This window comes from Durio zibethinus, unplaced genomic scaffold (genome assembly GCF_047325235.1).
Source record: "Durio zibethinus cultivar Kanyao isolate XHJ-2024 unplaced genomic scaffold, ASM4732523v1 HiC_scaffold_2, whole genome shotgun sequence".
Lineage (NCBI taxonomy): Eukaryota > Viridiplantae > Streptophyta > Magnoliopsida > Malvales > Malvaceae > Durio > Durio zibethinus.
The window spans coordinates 3,073,275-3,093,001 of record NW_028323043.1 but is presented as its reverse complement, the minus strand read 5'-3'; the positions used below and the strand labels follow the sequence as shown (position 1 = coordinate 3,093,001).

The window sequence follows — 19,727 nt, the reverse complement described above, 5'->3', positions numbered from 1 at the left end:
AAAGGAAGGATAAATGAGGGGAACAAATAATTACAGGGAGTATTCTTCGTCTTCCTAGCCTTCGGCACAAGAAAAGGATGTGTAAAATTCCTTTTCTTGTGTCGAAATAATAACAATTCCGGATCCCATTCGTCAAAGATTTCTATTCTTAGTTTATATTTTTCCAGATTTTTCAGAACCCTTTATTTTTTTAGATTTACTTATAATAGATAATAGATTATAATAGATAATAGAATAAGTAATAAAGTAATCGAATAAGTAATAAGGATAATATAATAAGTATAAAATAAGTATAAATAAGTATAAAATAAGTATAAGTATAAATAAGTATAATATAATATAATAAGTAATGGACAACCAAAAAAAAGAGAAGGAATCCTTTTTTTTATAAATATAAAATAGAAGCAAGGCGATGAACTTATAAAAAAATTTCAAACTTTGATGAAATACTAAAATAAATAGAGTAAGGTTAGACTAGTCTAGAAAGGGTTTGCTTGATATCTGGTCGACAGAAAAAAAAAAGAAATATTAAAATTAAATATTAAAATATTAAAATTAAATATTAAAAAAAATTAAATATTAAAATTAAATATATATTGTGATTGTGTCATCCAGGAAAAGGAAATTGAGTGATTCCTTTTTTTCTTCTAACCTTGAAAGTATCGATAGATACTATCGAAGAACAGATGCTATGAATCAATTAATCGAGTTCATTTTTCAAAAACATCATCGGAAAAAGTGATCTATTTGTTGTCATTTATATTTATACGAACAAAATATTATGATCATTAAGAATTCAACGGGACCCCTCCTCGCGAATCAGACAAAGAAAGAGGAGGCGGGCCCCGTTGAGTTCTTACACTTTCATGCCTATAACTTAGTTCATCCCATTATTACATATTACAGGGACGAACCCAATCCAGAATATGAACCATAAAAGAAAATACCTATTAAACCGATCACAGGAATACCAGTTACCGTACCTATTATCCAAAGAGGAATCCTTCCAGTAGTATCGGCCATTTATCCCGCTTCCCTCCACATTTCATCAAGTGGTCATGCTAAAGACATAAACAGTCATAGATAATTATGAGATGCAATCCTTCCGAATGGGATAAGAGAATTCCTACTATTATTTAGTATTCTACTACTCTTTTTTTCTTAATTGAAGAAATAATTGGAAAATAAAACAGCAAGTACAAAAATGAGTAATAACCCCCAGTAGAGACTGGTACGATTCAATTCAACATTTTGTTCGTTCGGGTTTGATTGTGTCATAGCTCTATAATTAATTCGGATTAGGTTTATCGTTGGATGAACTGCATTGCTGATATTGACCCCAAAAAAGAAACGGTAGGTACAGCTAGTCCGTGAACAGCCAACCATCGCACTGTAAAAATTGGATAGGTTCGATCTATGGTCATTGGGTCCTCCTAAAAAGATCTACTAAATTCATCGAGTTGTTCCAAAGAATCAAAACGGCCGGTTATTAATGGAATTCCTTGTCGGCTCTCTGTAAAATACTCGTTTGGACGAGGGCTTCCAAACACATCATAAGCTAAACCTGTGCTGACGAATAACCAACCCGCAATGAATAGGGAAGGTATAGTAATACTATGAATGATCCAGTATCGAATACTGGTAATAATATCAGCAAAAGAACGTTCTCCTGTGCTTCCAGACATGCTGAGCTCCGCATATTCTTGTAGGGGATCGATTCCGTAAAAGATGAGATCAGTAAACGGAAATTCACTGAAATTCAATCTTTGTGAGATCGTCAATATTGTACCAAAGGTATTTTTAGAGTATACCGAATCAGTATAGCTATCCTTCTTCTGACACAGCAACGCAATTTCAAACAGTATATCGACATGAAGTGCTAGATAATTTCTTTCTTCTTCTTGCTTGTCGATGTATAACCACGTATCATGCGATAGAAAATTCCTCAAATTCCTGGAATATAATATAGGGGATTCTATTATTGGTTTGGGGCTAGAAACGGAAGATCAGGTAACCCGTGAATCCAACAAGTTTATAATAATTCATGAAGGAAATTATCATATTTCCGCAAGTCAATTAGATGCGAAATCTAAAAATTGACTTTTTTTCGTAATTGCATAAGAGGTTTTGTTTTTTGTTGTAAGCCCTCCTTTTTTTATTTTAAGGAATTGCTTAGTCGTCTAGTAACAAGTAAGAGTAGTCGATAGTATTAGATATAGATAAAAAAAAGAGCAAGGAATAAAAAAAAAATTCTACTAATCAATATTTGTGAGGCGGCCTTTCTTGTATTCTTGTATTAGATCCAAAGGTTTTTTCTTGACCTAACTACAAAGATGATGAATCTATTTCTTTTTCTTTTCTACTCTTGTCCTGCCGCTCTATTTTTGTGAATACCGTTTAGAATGATTGATGAATCAAAAAATTTCAATTGAACTTATTCTTTCAATTGGTATTTTTGCTTATCCCCGTCTCTTTTAAAAATTGAAACTTAGGTAAGTGCTTTATAAACATATGTATAAAAAGAACATATTTCATTTAGCTCCTTCATGCCTACTCTAACTAGTTATTTCGGTTTTTTACTAGCGGCTTTAACTATAACCTCAGCTCTATTTATTGGTCTGAGTAAGATACGACTTATTTGAAAATTAATTGAATGAACGAACAATTAATAAAAACAAAGTTTTCTGTCCTATTCCATATATTCTATAGTTCCTTACCGTGTTAATTATCAATTATTAGTTATTGATATTCATGGGCAATAGAGATTAATATTTAGGGATAGATATTACCTTTCTTTTTCTCCTTTCAAATAAATTGAAATGATTGAAGTTTTTCTATTTGGAATCGTCTTAGGTCTAATTCCTATTACTTTGGCTGGATTATTCGTAACCGCATATTTACAATACATACGTGGTGATCAGTTGGACCTTTGATTAATTAACATCTCTTTTTTTGACTGACCCCTTTAATTTTAATTTAATTAATTTAATTCAAGGAGGTCAAATTCGAATTGCTGTTCAATTTTTTTTTTTTTTTTTTTTTTTTCAGTTCGGTGTAATTTTCGACTTAACAAGAGCGGAATCACGCTCTGTAGGATTTGAACCTACGACATTGGGTTTTGGAGACCCACGTTCTACCGAACTGAACTAAGAGCGCTTTCTTATCATAATAAATAAGACTGTAAAAAAGAGGATTCTTTTATTTTATAACCCCAATACATCGTGCACACCTATACTATCATATATCATATATAATATGAGAAAATGATAGATTATGTATGCTTAATTTTAATCAATCTAAAACTAAAATGGCTCCCTCCTTACTGCTCAAAGGAGAAGTAATAGGTAGGGATGACAGGATTTGAACCCGTGACATTTTGTACCCAAAACAAACGCGCTACCAAGCTGCGCTACATCCCTTTCAATTGGCCTACGATGTTATTGTAGAGAATCCCTGTCTTGTTTTCCACACCCTTATTTCATCTATTGATATACAAAAATTATCTTTCCATTTCCTCTTTTTGGTCTCATATCATATAACAACCATATAATGAATAATAAATGAATCTTTTTGGCGGGAATTCTCAGGCAGAAAGGGACCTATTTTGCTGTTTTAAGAAAAGGAAAATCTTATCTATCGAATCATTGTACATTTAAATTTTAATTTTGAATTAGGAATTCCGGGTACAAATATACAAATACAAGTGGTCTTTAACCACACATACATGTGATTATATATGTATTACCATGTATTACCATAATGTATGTAATACGATAAAGAAGGAGGATTTTAAATGCGAGATCTAAAAACATATCTTTCCGTAGCACCGGTACTAAGTACTCTCTGGTTCGGTTCTTTAGCGGGTTTATTGATAGAGATCAATCGTTTCTTCCCGGATGCGTTAACATTCCCTTTTTTTTAATTCTAGTTATTGTCGCGGGACGGGGTGAAAAAGATTAGATCGATATACAATCAAATATCTGTGACTAATCTCTCGCCCCCCCTTGACTTTAGTTGTTTTTAGAATTATAATTATATAAGAAATGAATTCTAATTATATAAGAAATAATTCTATTTAGTTTTTTTAGAATTCTAATTATATAAGAATTATATAAAATAAATAAGGAAGGTAGAACGAAAAAAGTGGATTGAACCTCAACAAAACTTGGGTTCAAGCTCCAATTAAATTACTAGTAGAGCGAAAAGAGAAATGTGGCTGGAACAACAGTATCCTACAAGATACTTAAAGAAAATACCGTACTGTGATTCTAAATCGAGTTAGAAATCATTGTATTACTTATTTACTATTAGTATAATACATATTGATTTACTATATTGATTGCAATTGATTGCAACGAAATCTTTCAGGATTTGGTTTTGAGTTAGCAACTTTTATTTATTTATTTTCATTCCTTTCTTCTTCACTTTTGATCGGAAAATAGAAGAGTTGGGTGAATTAAAAACTCAAAGGGGGTTCATGGCCAAGAGTAAAGATGTCCGAGTAACGATTATTTTGGAATGTACCAGTTGTGTTCGAAACGTCGTTAATAAGGAATCAACGGGCATTTCCAGGTATATTACTCAAAAAAATCGACACAATACGCCTAGTCGATTGGAATTGAAGAAATTCTGTTCCTATTGTTACAAACATACAATTCACGGGGAGATAAAGAAATAAATCGAATCAAGTACTCGTATGTCAACCCTTCCCGAGAATATGAGAAAATAGGACATTAGGTATTTAGGTAACATTAGGTATTTAGTATGAGAAAATAGGACATTAGGTATTCAGGTATAATAATATATATTATATAATATATTAAGTAATATTAAGTATATAATTAGTTAGATATAATATATAACTAATATATAACAAATATTTTATTTATATATTAGTCTATATTTGTATTTCCTTGTCTATTCCACGCTTTCTTTTTAAAGTGAAGTTTTTAGTTTTAAATTATTCGATATGCACGTTAATAAATTTTTAACCTTTTTAACCTGGTATATGATTGTATCAATATTCTTTTATTTTTTTTTATTCTATTTTTTATTTAGTTCTTATTTTTTTAATAATTTTTTTCTTTATTCTCGAGTCAATTATTTATTTTTTTAGTTTACCGTCTTCGAATGATTTTTAGTTTACAGTCTTCGAATGATTAGGAGTTGGATTTTCATTGATTAGGAATTAGATTTTTAATATCACTAACTATTTTTTTTTTTATTTTCTATTCGTGCATAATGATTATTTTAATATTGTTAATTTTAATATTGTTGTTAATTTTAATATTGTTAATATTGTATTATTTATTATATTGTATGATTTATTCATTACTATATTTTTTAGTTATTACTATATTTTGTATTTATTACTATATTTCATTATTTATTTCTTATTTTATTAATTATTTATTATTTTCGTGTCGGTTCTATATATATTTATAAATTATATTTATTTATTATTTATGTATTATCACAGTTATAGATATTTATTTAAATTATATTTATATATTAAATATATTAAAATATTAAATTATATTTATATTTTATATATTAAATATATTAAAATATGAAATTATATTTATATATATTTATAAATTATATTTATTTATTATTTATGTATTATCACAGTTATAGATATTTATTTAAATTATATTTATATATTAAATATATTAAAATATTAAATTATATTTATATTTTATATATTAAATATATTAAAATATGAAATTATATTTATATATTAAATATATTAAAATATGAAATTATATTTATATATTAAATATATTAAAATATGAAATTATATTTATATATTAAATATATTAAAATATGAAATTATATTTATATATTAAATATATTAAAATATGAAATTATATTTAAATAAATATCTATAAATAATATAATAATAAAATAAACTAATAAAATAAACAAATAAATAATAAATAAATAATTAAAATAAACTAATAAAATAAACAAATAAATAAGAAATAAATAATAAATAAATAATACAATAATAAAAAAAACAAAGCAAATCGTATTTATTCTATTAATTCTATAATTTGAATTTGATCCGATCAAAATAGGATTTTAGAAAAGGATAGGATAGGATTATTTTTAGAAATAAGGAATAAAGAAATGATGGATAAATACAAGCGATCTTTTCGTAGGCGTTTGCCCCCGATCCAATCGGGGGATCGAATTGATTATAGAAACATGAGTTTAATTAGTCGATTTATTAGTGAACAAGGAAAAATCTTATCTAGGCGAGTAAATAGATTGACTTTAAAACAACAACGATTAATTACTATTGCTATAAAACAAGCTCGTATTTTATCTTCGTTACCCTTTATTAATAATGAGAAACGATTTGAAAGAAGGGAGTCGACCGCTAGAACTAGAACCAGAAATGAGAAACGATTTGAAAGAAGAGAGTCGACCGCTAGAACTACTGCTCTTAGAACCAGAAATAAATAGGCTTACCCTTCAATTGACTCAAAATTATCAAACGTAGACTGATGCTGTTATTCAAAAAATCTGATAATCAAAATTGTCGTGTCGTAAGAAAAAAGAAATAAATAAAAGAATCGAATCGGGTTGGGGAAGAAAAATAAATTTTTTTTTTTTTTATTGAGCGTCTTCGCTCATCTTGTTTTCTTGTTTTGATGACCTTATCAGAATTTTTTTATCATATTAATTTCTACTCTACCTCCCTCGAGTTCATTCTCGAGGGAACCCCATTTCATTTAAAGCATTTCGGTGGATTCCTTCCGATCTCCTTATTTTATAATCTCGTTGGAAATCATATAAAGACAATTCCTATTTGAGATAGCTATTTGTGCAAGTATTTTACGATTAAGAAGCAACTGTTTCTTGTACCGATTTTTTATTAATCTACTATAATTATAGGATACCCCCATTCCTCGAATTCCTGCATTTATTCGAGTGATCCACAAACGACGAAAATATCTTTTTTTCCTATCTCTATCCCGATCAGCCGAAACCAAAGCTCTTACTCTTTGTCTCCGAGCTATATATCCCTCTTTCATTCTGGTCATTGAATAAAAGAAATTTTGATGAATAACTAATTCTTTCTTTCAGTTATTCTTTTCTAGTCTATTAATAACAAAACGGATTCTTCCAATGTATAAATAAAAATTCCAATGGCTTTTGCTACTATAACCGTCCCGCCCACGATTTTTCCTTTTTTCTAGGCATTTCATTTCGCCTTGAAATAAGAAATTGTATTGATACTAGGTATCAAAAAAAGCATATTAACTAAAATAAAGGAGTAAATAGAAATGGATAAATAAATAGTGGGTTCCATCGTTTCTATGTTTACTTCTTAAACGGTGAGGTCCCCTCTATACACCGGAGCTCATTCCTTCATTTAACATTTAATTGGTAACTTGTACAGTTCACACTCTTCGGCTCTACTCATAAATTTTTCAGTAATAGATCTTTCACAACGAGATCTATCTTATACAGTAACGGTATGTAATTAGGAGGATTAATTGGGTAGCTGACCCTGTTAGTCCGTTCTTTGCAAGAGTCGAGCATAATCTTTTTGCTTTTTTAATAGGATTTTCCCGCTTAATGGATAAGCATTTGCTACCAATGGGGGAATTTTTAAAAAATTCCAAGATTGGATTTGCGCCAATGGAAACCAATAAATTTCATACACAATAGAAGGATATGGTAGATCTATCTTTTTTAGATAGTGAACGGAAGAACCCCATTCTATTCACTGGTACTGATCGTTGATACTGAAAAATTGTTTCCTTTTTCTCAGCCCATGATCTGAACAAGTCGCACATACACCCTAGTACATCTTCCTCGGCGCTGAGGACATCCCCGAAGAGCAGGGGCTTTCGTGACATTTCTAATTGGCTGTCTTGCATTTCTAATAAGTTGTTTAATAGTTGGCATGCTGAATCATATACAATCATATACATAATAGACTGGTTTAGATCGATCCTAACCAGATGATTATGAATTACTTCTTTTTCTCTTTAATAGATTAATAAAATATTAATCTATTAAAGAGAAAAAGAAGAAAGGAATAAGAGGGATTAAATCAATCTAAATCAAAAATAAATGGTGTTCCATTGTCGTCAAATGGTGGTCTTCCATTGCCATTGTCGTCAAATGGTGGTCTTCACATTGCCATTGTCGTCAAATGGTGGTCTTCCATTGCCCATTGTCGTCAAATGGTGGTCTTCCATTGCCATTGTCGTCAAATGGTGGTCTTCCATTGCCATTGTCGTCAAATGGTGGTCTTCCATTGCCATTGTCGTCAAATGGTGGTCTTCCATTGCCATTGTCGTCAAATGGTGGTCTTCCATTGCCATTGTCGTCAAATGGTGGTCTTCCATTGCCATTGTCGTTAACTAGTCTCCATTTTTTATTCACTATAGGTTTGTTATTCACTATAGGTTTGTTATTCACTATAGGTTGTTATTCACTATAGGTTTTTCATTCACTATAGGTTTTTCATTCACTATAGGTTTTTCATTCACTATAGGTTTTTCATTCACTATAGGTTTGTTATTCACTATAGGTTTTTCATTCACTATAGGTTTTTCATTCACTATAGGTTTTTCATTCACTATAGGTTTTTCATTCACTATAGGTCTCGATTCTGTACGCACTATATGATCCACAATTCCATGATCTTTGGCTTCTTTTGCTGACATAAAATTATCTCTTTCCATGTCTTTGTTTATAACCCATCGGGCTGCCCGTTCTTTGTACATAAGCCTCTATGATGTCTTCTTGCATTTTCTTCGTCTGTTTCCATGACCCAGTCTTTGAAGCCATCATCCTTAAGCATACTAATAGGTTGATGGATCATTACCCTGATGATATAACATACTTCTAACTCACATAATGAGGCGAGAAGAATAGCTATAGAATTGAACAACCGTACAGGCATTTTTTGCGCATTGCATACGGCTTTACAATTGCATACGGCTTTACAATGGAATTCTCTTTTTTCTTTCATCGAAAAAAAGAGAAAATATAGAGTCTATTAGACCCAGATTAATAAATAATCCAATTACCATCCTTCTTTTTCTTTTTTTTTCGGAAAAGTTTAAAAATACTATGATGGCTCCGTTGCTTTATATATTTATTTCGTCTGTGATTCAGCAATCCCAAAGTTTCTTTTTTTTTTTGAAAAAAAAAAAAGAAAGAAAAAAAATAGTCTTTTTTTTTTTCGTACTCTTTCATAACATAAATATTGTTAATAGCCTCTGGTAGGAAAAGAAAAAAAGTTTGTGACGCCTGAGATGGGCCCACGATAGCTAAGATCAAATTGGAAATGCCCCTTCACTCATACTACTCTTTCGATACATAATCTAATATTTTTTTTTGAAAAAAAAAAAAAGAAATAAAAAAAAAATTTCATATCGAATTCAAAGTGCCATGCTATTATTACTTACTAATTCATATTTCATATGGCGAAGGCATAGTCTTCTTTTTTCTTTCCATCAATAATAAAAAAAAAAAACTCATTGGCGCCGAGCGTGAGGGAATGCTCTGCGTTTGGTAATTTCTCCTCCGACCAAGAGAAAAGCTGCGATTGAAGCGGTCAATCCCATGGCTAGTGTATGCACATCTGGTTCCACTGCTTGCATAGTATCAAAAAGAGATAATCCAGATACTATCCCTCCGCCAGGAGAGTTTATAAAAAAAAACAGGTCTCGGCTATTACTCTCTATACTGAGATAGATCATAATACCCGCAAGTTGATTCGAGGTCTGGATATCAAGCTCTTTGCCCAAAAAAAGCAATCTTTCTCGATAAATTCGGTTGATTAGGATAAAATTGTATCCCTTAGTAGCCGTACAGGCACCTTTTGATGCATACGGTTCAACAAAAATTGCGAAAAAAAATCAATGTGTAGATTCCAGCCATCCTTTGTTTTTTCTAGTCGGACCTTTCTAACTTCTAATTTCTAATGAAGGGGCTTTTTCTTACATTTTTTAAATAAAATGAAATTTAAAATTAAATTAAAGAAAGATGAGTTTTGGCCCGTTTTCCTATAATATAGAAAAAATTCGCTAAACTTATTGCACAAACTTTTCATTGATCCATTTTTTTTTCATTGCGATTCAATCCAAATCACGATGTCATTTTCTTGTTCCTGAATGGGGTTCGTCAATTTTTTATTCAATTTTTTTAGGTTTATGCTCTACTCCGAGTAAAGATCTGCCCGATTTTTATTTGCACATATAGGACAAATGACCCAATACCACGTCTTTTTGCTATGATTTCATTTCCTTTTTTTATTTTAATTTAATTCCTTTTTCTTTCATGTTTTTCGCCAAATATTCAACGTATTTCCCATATTATTCGATTGATTAACAGTTTGAAATCGCTCTTATTTATAATTAAAAAAAAAAAGAAAAATTATGATTATGATATAGGTGGTAATCATAAATATATTACCAATTGGGTTTTTTCTAAACGGAGCCTGGATACTTCATTTTATCAGTCCAACCAAGCCAACCATAAATCATTCTAATTGAAAATATTAATCTGGATACACCCCCATGAAATGGATCTCTAATTGCACTTCATTACACTTCCCGCTACAAATTTTTGATAATTCAATCAATCTTTTTGGGGCGAAACAGGGGATATCTCGATCGGGCGAGAGAACGGGGGAATCCCATATGACCCAATATATTTGACAAGTCGCACTATATGTCAACCCAGCTTGCATCGTTATCTCCCGGAACTTGAAAAGGAACTTTTGGAATACCAACAGGCATAAAGTAAAAAGAATGTAAAATTATATTTCGCTTTGATTGTGGAAGCGTAATACGTAATGTAATACGTAATAATGGTCTTATCTTAATAATATGTAATATTATATTTCACTTTGATTGTGGAAGCGTAATACGTAATGTAATACGTAATAATGGTCTTATCTTAATAATATGTAATATTATAATATGTAATATTATATTTCACTTTGATTGTGGAAGCGTAATACGTAATGTAATACGTAATAATGGTCTTATCTTAATAATATGTAATATTATAATATGTAATATTATATTTCACTTTGATTGTGGAAGCGTAATACGTAATGTAATACGTAATAATGGTCTTATCTTAATAATATGTAATAATGGTCTTAATAATATGGGCCTTTATCATATTTTATACATAGATAGACTAAGGCCATAAAATAAAGAAAGGCGGAATGAATGAAAGAGAATTCTTACGAATAGGTCCTTTGAATGATGAACAAATAGGGATGCATTCATTCATAAAAAATAGGATCAACCCCCATTGCGTATTGATACTTATCGAGTATAGAATAGATCTGCTTCTCTTTTTTCTTCTGAGCCGAATTCTTCCCTTATTACTAATGGAATAGAACAAACATTAATCCTTTCTCCGAAAGAATCCACCGAAAAGGGGAGGTATTCCAATGCAATAAAGTTACATAGTGTCTATTTTTCGTTGATTTGATAAAGGGGTATTTCCATGGGTTTGCCTTGGTATCGTGTTCATACTGTCGTATTGAATGATCCCGGTCGCTTGCTTTCTGTTCATATAATGCATACAGCTCTGGTTGCTGGTTGGGCCGGTTCAATGGCTCTATATGAATTAGCTGTTTTTGATCCCTCCGATCCCGTTCTTGATCCAATGTGGAGACAAGGTATGTTCGTTATACCCTTCATGACTCGTTTAGGAATAACCAATTCATGGGGCGGTTGGAGTATTACGGGGCGGACTATAACAAATCCGGGTATTTGGAGTTACGAAGGTGTGGCCGGAGCACATATTGTGTTTTCTGGCTTGTGCTTCTTGGCAGCTATCTGGCATTGGGTATATTGGGATCTAGAAATTTTTTGTGATGAGCGCACAGGAAAACCCTCTTTGGATTTGCCCAAGATTTTTGGAATTCATTTATTTCTCTCAGGAGTGGCTTGCTTTGGCTTTGGCGCATTTCATGTAACAGGATTGTATGGTCCTGGAATATGGGTGTCCGACCCTTATGGACTAACCGGAAAGGTACAACCTGTAAATCCAGCGTGGGGCGTGGAAGGTTTTGATCCTTTTGTTCCGGGAGGAATAGCCTCTCATCATATTGCAGCAGGGACATTGGGCATATTAGCGGGCTTATTCCATCTTAGTGTCCGTCCGCCCCAACGTTTATACAAAGGATTACGTATGGGAAATATTGAAACCGTCCTTTCCAGTAGTATAGCTGCTGTCTTTTTTGCAGCTTTTGTTGTTACTGGAACTATGTGGTATGGTTCAGCAACTACCCCCATCGAATTATTTGGTCCTACTCGTTATCAATGGGATCAAGGATACTTCCAGCAAGAAATATATCGAAGGGTTAGTGCTGGGTTAGCCGAAAATCAAAGTTTATCAGAAGCTTGGTCTAAAATTCCTGAAAAATTAGCTTTTTATGATTACATTGGCAATAATCCGGCAAAAGGAGGATTATTCAGAGCGGGTTCAATGGACAACGGGGATGGAATAGCCGTTGGGTGGTTAGGACACCCTATCTTTAGAGATAAAGAAGGGCGTGAACTTTTTGTACGTCGTATGCCTACTTTTTTTGAAACATTTCCGGTTGTTTTGGTAGACGGAGACGGAATTGTTAGAGCGGATGTTCCTTTTAGAAGGGCAGAATCGAAGTATAGTGTCGAACAAGTAGGTGTAACTGTTGAGTTCTATGGTGGCGAACTCAATGGAGTGAGTTATAGTGATCCTGCTACTGTGAAAAAATATGCTAGACGTGCTCAATTGGGTGAAATTTTTGAATTAGATCGTGCTACTTTGAAATCCGATGGTGTTTTTCGTAGCAGTCCAAGGGGTTGGTTTACTTTTGGGCATGCTTCGTTTGCTTTGCTTTTCTTCTTCGGACACATTTGGCATGGTGCTAGAACCCTGTTCAGAGATGTTTTTGCCGGTATTGATCCAGATTTGGATGCTCAAGTGGAATTTGGAGCATTCCAAAAACTTGGAGATCCAACTACAAGAAGACAAGTAGTCTGATGCAAGATTGCTTTGTTATTTTTCGCTTCTATTTTCTGTTTGTGATTTGACATAGGCTGCTGTAAAAATCTTGATTAAAATCGCTGCCTTTTCTTTGATTCTTGTTCTTTCGTTATTTTATTCGGGAGATGATTCTAAATAAATAGGTACGGAAGCTATAATTGTAAACCACGATCGAATTTATGGAAGCATTGGTTTATACATTCCTCTTAGTATCTACTCTAGGGATAATTTTTTTCGCTATCTTTTTTCGAGAACCGCCTAAAGTTCCAACTAAAAAAATGAAATGATTTTTCATTATCTCAATTGAAGTAATGAGCCTCCCAATATTATATTGGGAGGCTCATTACTTCAATTAGTCCCCGTGTTCCTCGAATGGATCCCTTAATTGTTGAGAGGGTTGCCCAAAGGCAGTATATAAGGCGTACCCAGTAAAACTTACAAGTAAACCAGATATAGAGATGGCGACTAAAGTTGCTGTTTCCATTATTATATAATTATATAAATAATATATATAAATATAAATATAAATAATATAAATATAAATATAATTTCAAGATCACAATGGATCTATGATAAGATCGTTTATTTACAGCGGAATGATATACAAAGTCAACAGATCTCACTGAATACAAAATAAGATTTATGGCTACACAAACCGTTGAGGGTAGTTCTAGATCTGGTCCAAGACGAACTGTTGTAGGGGATTTTTTGAAACCATTGAATTCGGAATATGGTAAAGTAGCTCCTGGATGGGGAACGACTCCTTTGATGGGTGTCGCAATGGCTTTATTTTCGATATTCTTATCTATTATTTTGGAGATTTATAATTCTTCCGTTTTACTGGATGGAATTTCGCTGAATTAGATTCACAAGAACCACGAAGCCTCGCTTTTCAATACAAAAAGTGAAACTTTTAGTTCTCGGATTTTTTTTAGCCCATTCTATTTTGGTAGTTCGACCGCGAAATTTTTTTTGTTTCTGTATTTCCGGAATATGAGTGTGTGACTTGTTATAATTGATCCTATTGATAGTACAGAAAATGGGTCTGTCCTCTTGATCGAGATAGTTTTATCCCGTCGGATAGCCATTCTAGTATCTGGAGCACGGAATATATGAAATGGATCACGAAGTATTCGAACTATGATTCATACTTAATATTCAAACCTCGCGGCCGGACTCAAAAAAAAAAAAAATTTTCAAAGAAAGAGGTTTTTTATTTATAAATCGAGAAATTTTTTCTTCTTTCAAACTCTCATTTAGTTTATGCTTATTTTGATCAAAGGACAAACCTTTCTTTTCTTTGTATTTTTATTTATTATATCTATTCTATTCATTGAATAAGTGATGATCCAATAATTCTTACTCAAAGAATCTTTGGACTTAGTTTGAAGGTTTTATTGAATCATCGCGGTTCTGGTATGAATCTGAAGTTTCAATTGATTCATAGGGTCTTAACAAGAGAATTCCTATTAAAAATAAAGAAAACAAGAATAAAGCCACATTCCATATAAATAACAAATCAAAGCAAAGAAAAAGAAAAGAAATAAGTAGGTAAATAGAAGATTCAAGAGGCCTGATCAACATAAAGACGAATGCGCCGACTTGATTTTTTGGCATTATAATTACAACTACAAAAAAGAGCTTTCGGATTTTTACTCTTTTGTGTCTTCAGATAAAATTGAATGAAAAGATTAAGAAGTTTCAAACTTTCTATTCCATATCCGTTTCAGCTATTATTTGGGTGTTTTTGTTTGAGCTGTACGAGATGAAATTCTCATATACGGTTCTCAGGGGGGGAGTCCTCTTGGTTTACCTATCTCAATAAAGTCTATGATTGGTTCGAAGAACGCCTCGAGATTCAGGCGATTGCAGATGATATAACTAGTAAATATGTTCCTCCTCATGTTAACATATTTTATTGTCTAGGAGGAATTACGCTTACTTGTTTTTTGGTACAAGTAGCTACAGGATTTGCTATGACTTTTTACTATCGTCCAACCGTTACTGAGGCTTTTACTTCTGTTCAATACATAATGACTGAAGCTAACTTTGGTTGGTTAATCCGATCAGTTCATCGATGGTCGGCAAGTATGATGGTCTTAATGATGATCCTGCACGTATTTCGTGTCTATCTCACTGGTGGTTTTAAAAAACCTCGCGAATTGACTTGGGTTACAGGCGTGGTTCTGGCTGTGTTGACTGCATCTTTTGGTGTAACAGGTTATTCCTTACCTTGGGACCAAATTGGTTATTGGGCAGTCAAAATCGTAACAGGCGTTCCGGAAGCTATTCCGGTAATAGGATCGCCTTTGGTAGAGTTATTGCGTGGAAGTGCTAGTGTGGGACAATCCACTTTGACCCGTTTTTATAGTTTACACACTTTTGTATTACCCCTTCTTACTGCTGTATTTATGTTAATGCATTTCCTAATGATACGTAAGCAAGGCATTTCTGGTCCTTTATAGAGAATATAGACCATAGCTATATTGTAACCAATCATTTATCTTATTACTTGCCAATCATTTATCTTATTACTTGGGGGAGGAACAATAGTATTTCATTGCTACAAATATGGATTGTTGAAAAAAAAAAAAAAATAAGACATGTATTTGGATATTTCCTTTCAACTCCACAATATTCTATTATTTATTTGATATGACATGAATAGTTGAAGGGAATTCCCCGAAGAGAAAATGGATTATGGGAGTGTGTGACTTGAACTATTGATTGGGCCATGCAGAAATATGCCTTTATCTGCTACATTGGAATTCACAACCAAATGTGTCTTTGTTCCAACCACCGTGTAAGCCCCATACAAAGGATAGGCTGGTTCGCTTGAAGAGAATCTTTTCTATGATCAGACCTGACGATGTCGTGTATGAACAGGGCTCCGTAAGATCCAGTAGAATAAGTGATTTGGCATAATGCAAATTAGATTTTATTTATTTATTTTTATTTTTTTTTTACTTTCTTATCTTAATAGTATGAAAATACATTCATTTCTTCTGCATCGACCCGATTTATTATTATTATACTATCGGAGTGAAACAAGGGATCTAAAGAAGAGCAAAGGCTAGACTATATTAGTAACAAGTAAATCCTTTGTATGTAAAAAATCTCGATATATTTTTGGGATAAAGGTGAATCGCAAGGCCTAAGACGACCCAGAAAGCACTTGATCACGATCAACTTTGTACGCCTACTTGGGTATTGAGCATTTACCTGTAAAAATGGCATTCCTTGGAATGTATAGTTGCAACTTCGTAAAATGGAATCAGGTAACTTTTTTCTTACATATGAAATCATTCATATATGTGTGGATAACATATAGATTCATTTTATATGTATCCGTTTGTATCCATTTGATTCGATTGATTTTTGCTTGAGCCGGATGATGAAAAATTATCATGTCCGGTTCCTTCGGGGGATGGATCTAGAAAAATTCACCTATCCTAATAACAAAAAAACCTGACTTGAACGATCCTGTATTAAGAGCTAAATTAGCTAAAGGTATGGGTCATAATTATTATGGGGAACCCGCATGGCCCAATGATCTTTTATATATTTTTCCAGTAGTAATTCTCGGTACTATTGCTTGTAACGTAGGCTTAGCGGTTCTAGAACCTTCAATGATTGGTGAACCCGCGGATCCATTTGCAACTCCTTTGGAAATATTACCTGAATGGTATTTCTTTCCTGTATTTCAAATACTTCGTACAGTACCTAACAAGTTATTGGGTGTTCTTTTAATGGTTTCAGTACCTGCGGGATTATTAACAGTACCTTTTTTGGAAAATGTTAATAAATTCCAAAATCCATTTCGTCGTCCAGTAGCGACAACCGTTTTTTTGATTGGTACTGCGGTGGCCCTTTGGTTGGGTATTGGAGCAACATTACCGATTGATAAATCCCTAACTTTAGGTCTTTTTTAAATTGAATCAATTTTAAAATAAAATATCATGATGTGCGTATCTAGGGAGTAGTCACTTCAAAGTCAAAGTGAATTCTCCCTAGATACATTTATTCAATTCTGGTCCCAATATATGGATTGTGCTGAAGGTTCAAAATCCATTTTCGTTTTTTTTTTTTTTTTCTAATTTTCTAAAGTAAAAAAAAAAAAAATGAAATAAATCCTAAATCCAATGGATTTAAAATTTTGGTAAATCAATTTCGCAATGCTTTTCTACTTCTTTTCTAGAATGCCCAATATTTGTTTTACATCTTCTATGCGAAAGTGTTCAATTTTCATAAGGTCTTCTTGACTGTTATTCAAAAGGTCCAATAATGTATGTATATTGGACTTTTTGAGACAATTATAGATCCTGGGAGGCAATTCTGATTGGTCAATAAAAATATATTTCAATGCTATTTCTTTTTTCTTTTTTCTTAGTTTAGCTAATCTATCATGAAAAGGAAAAAAAGGTAAAGTAACGTTGTGTTGATTGTTTTCTAAATGTAAGTTTTCTTCTTCCGCATCTAGAAAGGGAATAAATAAATCAATCAAATTCCGAGAGGCTTCATGAAGTGCTTCTTTAGGAGTTAAACTTCCATTTGTCCATATTTCTAGAAAAAGTATCTCCTGTTTTTCATTATCATTCCCATAACAATGAATACTATGATTCGCATTTCGAACAGGCATGAATACAGCATCTATAGGATAACTTCCGTCGTGAAAGTTCTTTGGCGTTTTTATACCGTATCCTCTATTTCTCTCGATTTGTAATCCAATACACAAATCAATTGGTTCGGTTAGGCTAGCTATATGCTGTGTATTATCAACGATTTCCACAGAAGGCGGTAAGATGATGTCTTGAGCAGTTACATATCCGGGACCCTTGGCACAAATAAAGGCGTTACGAGTTCCATACAAATTACTTCTCAATACAATTGCTTTTAAATTCATTAAAATTTCATGTACTGATTCTTGAATACCTACTATGGTAGAATATTCGTGTGGTATTTTCTCAGATTTTGCACGTGTAATACATGTTCCTTCTATTTCTCCAAGCAAAGCTCTTCGCATCGCAATGCCTATTGTGTCGGCTTGGCCTTTCATAAGTGGAGACAGAATAAAGCGTCCATAATAAAGACGCTTACTATCTGTTCTTGATTCAACACACTTCCACTGCAGTGTCCGAGTAGAGACTTTTACTTTCTCTCGAACCATAGTAATATTATTTTATTTGATCAGATCATTGAATCATTTATTTCTCTTGAAATCTCTTTAGTGTTTATTTCTACACACGTTTTTTTTTAGGAGGTCTACAGCCATTATGTGGCATAGGGGTTACATCCCGTACGAAACTTAATAGTATACCACTTCTACGAATAGCTCGTAATGCTCCATCTCTTCCGAGACCAGGACCTTTTATCAGAACTTCCACTCGTCGCATACCTTGGTCTACTACTGCTCGAATAGCATTTCTCGCTGCGGTTTGAGCAGCAAAAGGAGTCCCTCTTCTTGGACCCTTGAATCCACAAGTACCGGCGGAGGAAGAAGAAATTACCTGACCCCGTACATCTGTAATAGTAACAATGGTATTGTTGAAACTTGCTTGAACATGAATAACTCCTTTTGGTATTCTACGTGCACTTTTCCGTGCACTACTGCGCCCATTCCTACGTGAACCAACTTTTGGTATAGGTTTTGCCATATTTTATCATTTCATAAGGATAAGTCAGAGATATATGGATATATCCATTTCATGTCAAAACAGATCTTCTATTTTTATTTGTTCATCGCTTTCTTTAAGATTAGTTTCTTTTCTTTAACTTTAAGGAGTTCTTTTTAGAATAGAAAGATTATCCTTGTCTCTGTTTATGTCTCGGGTTGGAACAAATTACGACAATTCGTCCCCTCCTACGGATTAGTCGACATTTTTCACAAATTTTACGAACGGAAGCCCTTATTTTCATAGTTGTTATTCCTTAAATTTTTCCGAATCTACTTATTGGAAGAAAATAAGTTTCTTGAAATTTTTGAACCTTGAATTGGATCCCCCTGAAAGGAATCTTGAAGTTGAAAAAACTACCTAATCGTTCGAATCCTTGTTGCGGAGTCTATAAATTATACGCCCCCTGGTTGAATCATAAGCACTTACTTCACTTTTGTTGACTCTATCCCACGGTGGTATACGTATAAAACTCGATCGGACCCTTCCTGAAACATAACCTAGAATCAGATCTTCATTATCTAAAGGAATCTGGAGTGGACGTGATTCACTAATTAAACCTCCATGAATCCATTTTTGTTCTTTTATTCCAGGTAAAACTTCCTTGACGTATCAACTACTGTAGGGCAGGAGGAGTTCTATTAGACAACCCGTGCTTTTTTTTTTCACAAATGGAAAGTTTCGGATTCGGATACAATTCGGATGTTAGACAGATTACCATATATAACACAAAATTTCTCCGCCGATTCCTTCTAGTCGAGCCTCCCGGTCTGTCATTATACCCCGAGAAGTAGAAAGAATTACAATCCCCATCCCGCCTAAAATTCTAGGAATTTGTTGATAGTTAGAATAGATTCGTAGACCGGGTCGACTGATCCGTCGTAAATTTAAAATAGTTCTATATGGTCCTTTCCTATTCCTTCTATGCCGTAGGGTTAAAACCAAAAAATATTTGTTTCTTTCCCGATGTTTCCTTATGTTATCGATAAAACCTTCTCGTAAAAGTATTTTAACAATGTTTTCAGTGAT

At 32.8% G+C, this 19,727-nt stretch overlaps 1 protein-coding gene across 1 annotated transcript; it reads left to right on the top strand.

Moving 5' to 3' along the window:
• Positions 1-13,624: 13,624 nt before the first annotated feature.
• Positions 13,625-15,734, top strand: LOC149506017 (cytochrome b6). Its single transcript, XM_089757922.1, has 2 exons — positions 13,625-14,025; positions 14,850-15,734. Exons 1-2 carry the CDS (start codon positions 14,020-14,022, stop codon positions 15,489-15,491), a joined length of 648 nt encoding a protein of 215 aa, XP_089614048.1. The 5' UTR covers positions 13,625-14,019; the 3' UTR covers positions 15,492-15,734.
• The last annotated feature ends 3,993 nt before the right edge of the window (positions 15,735-19,727 follow it).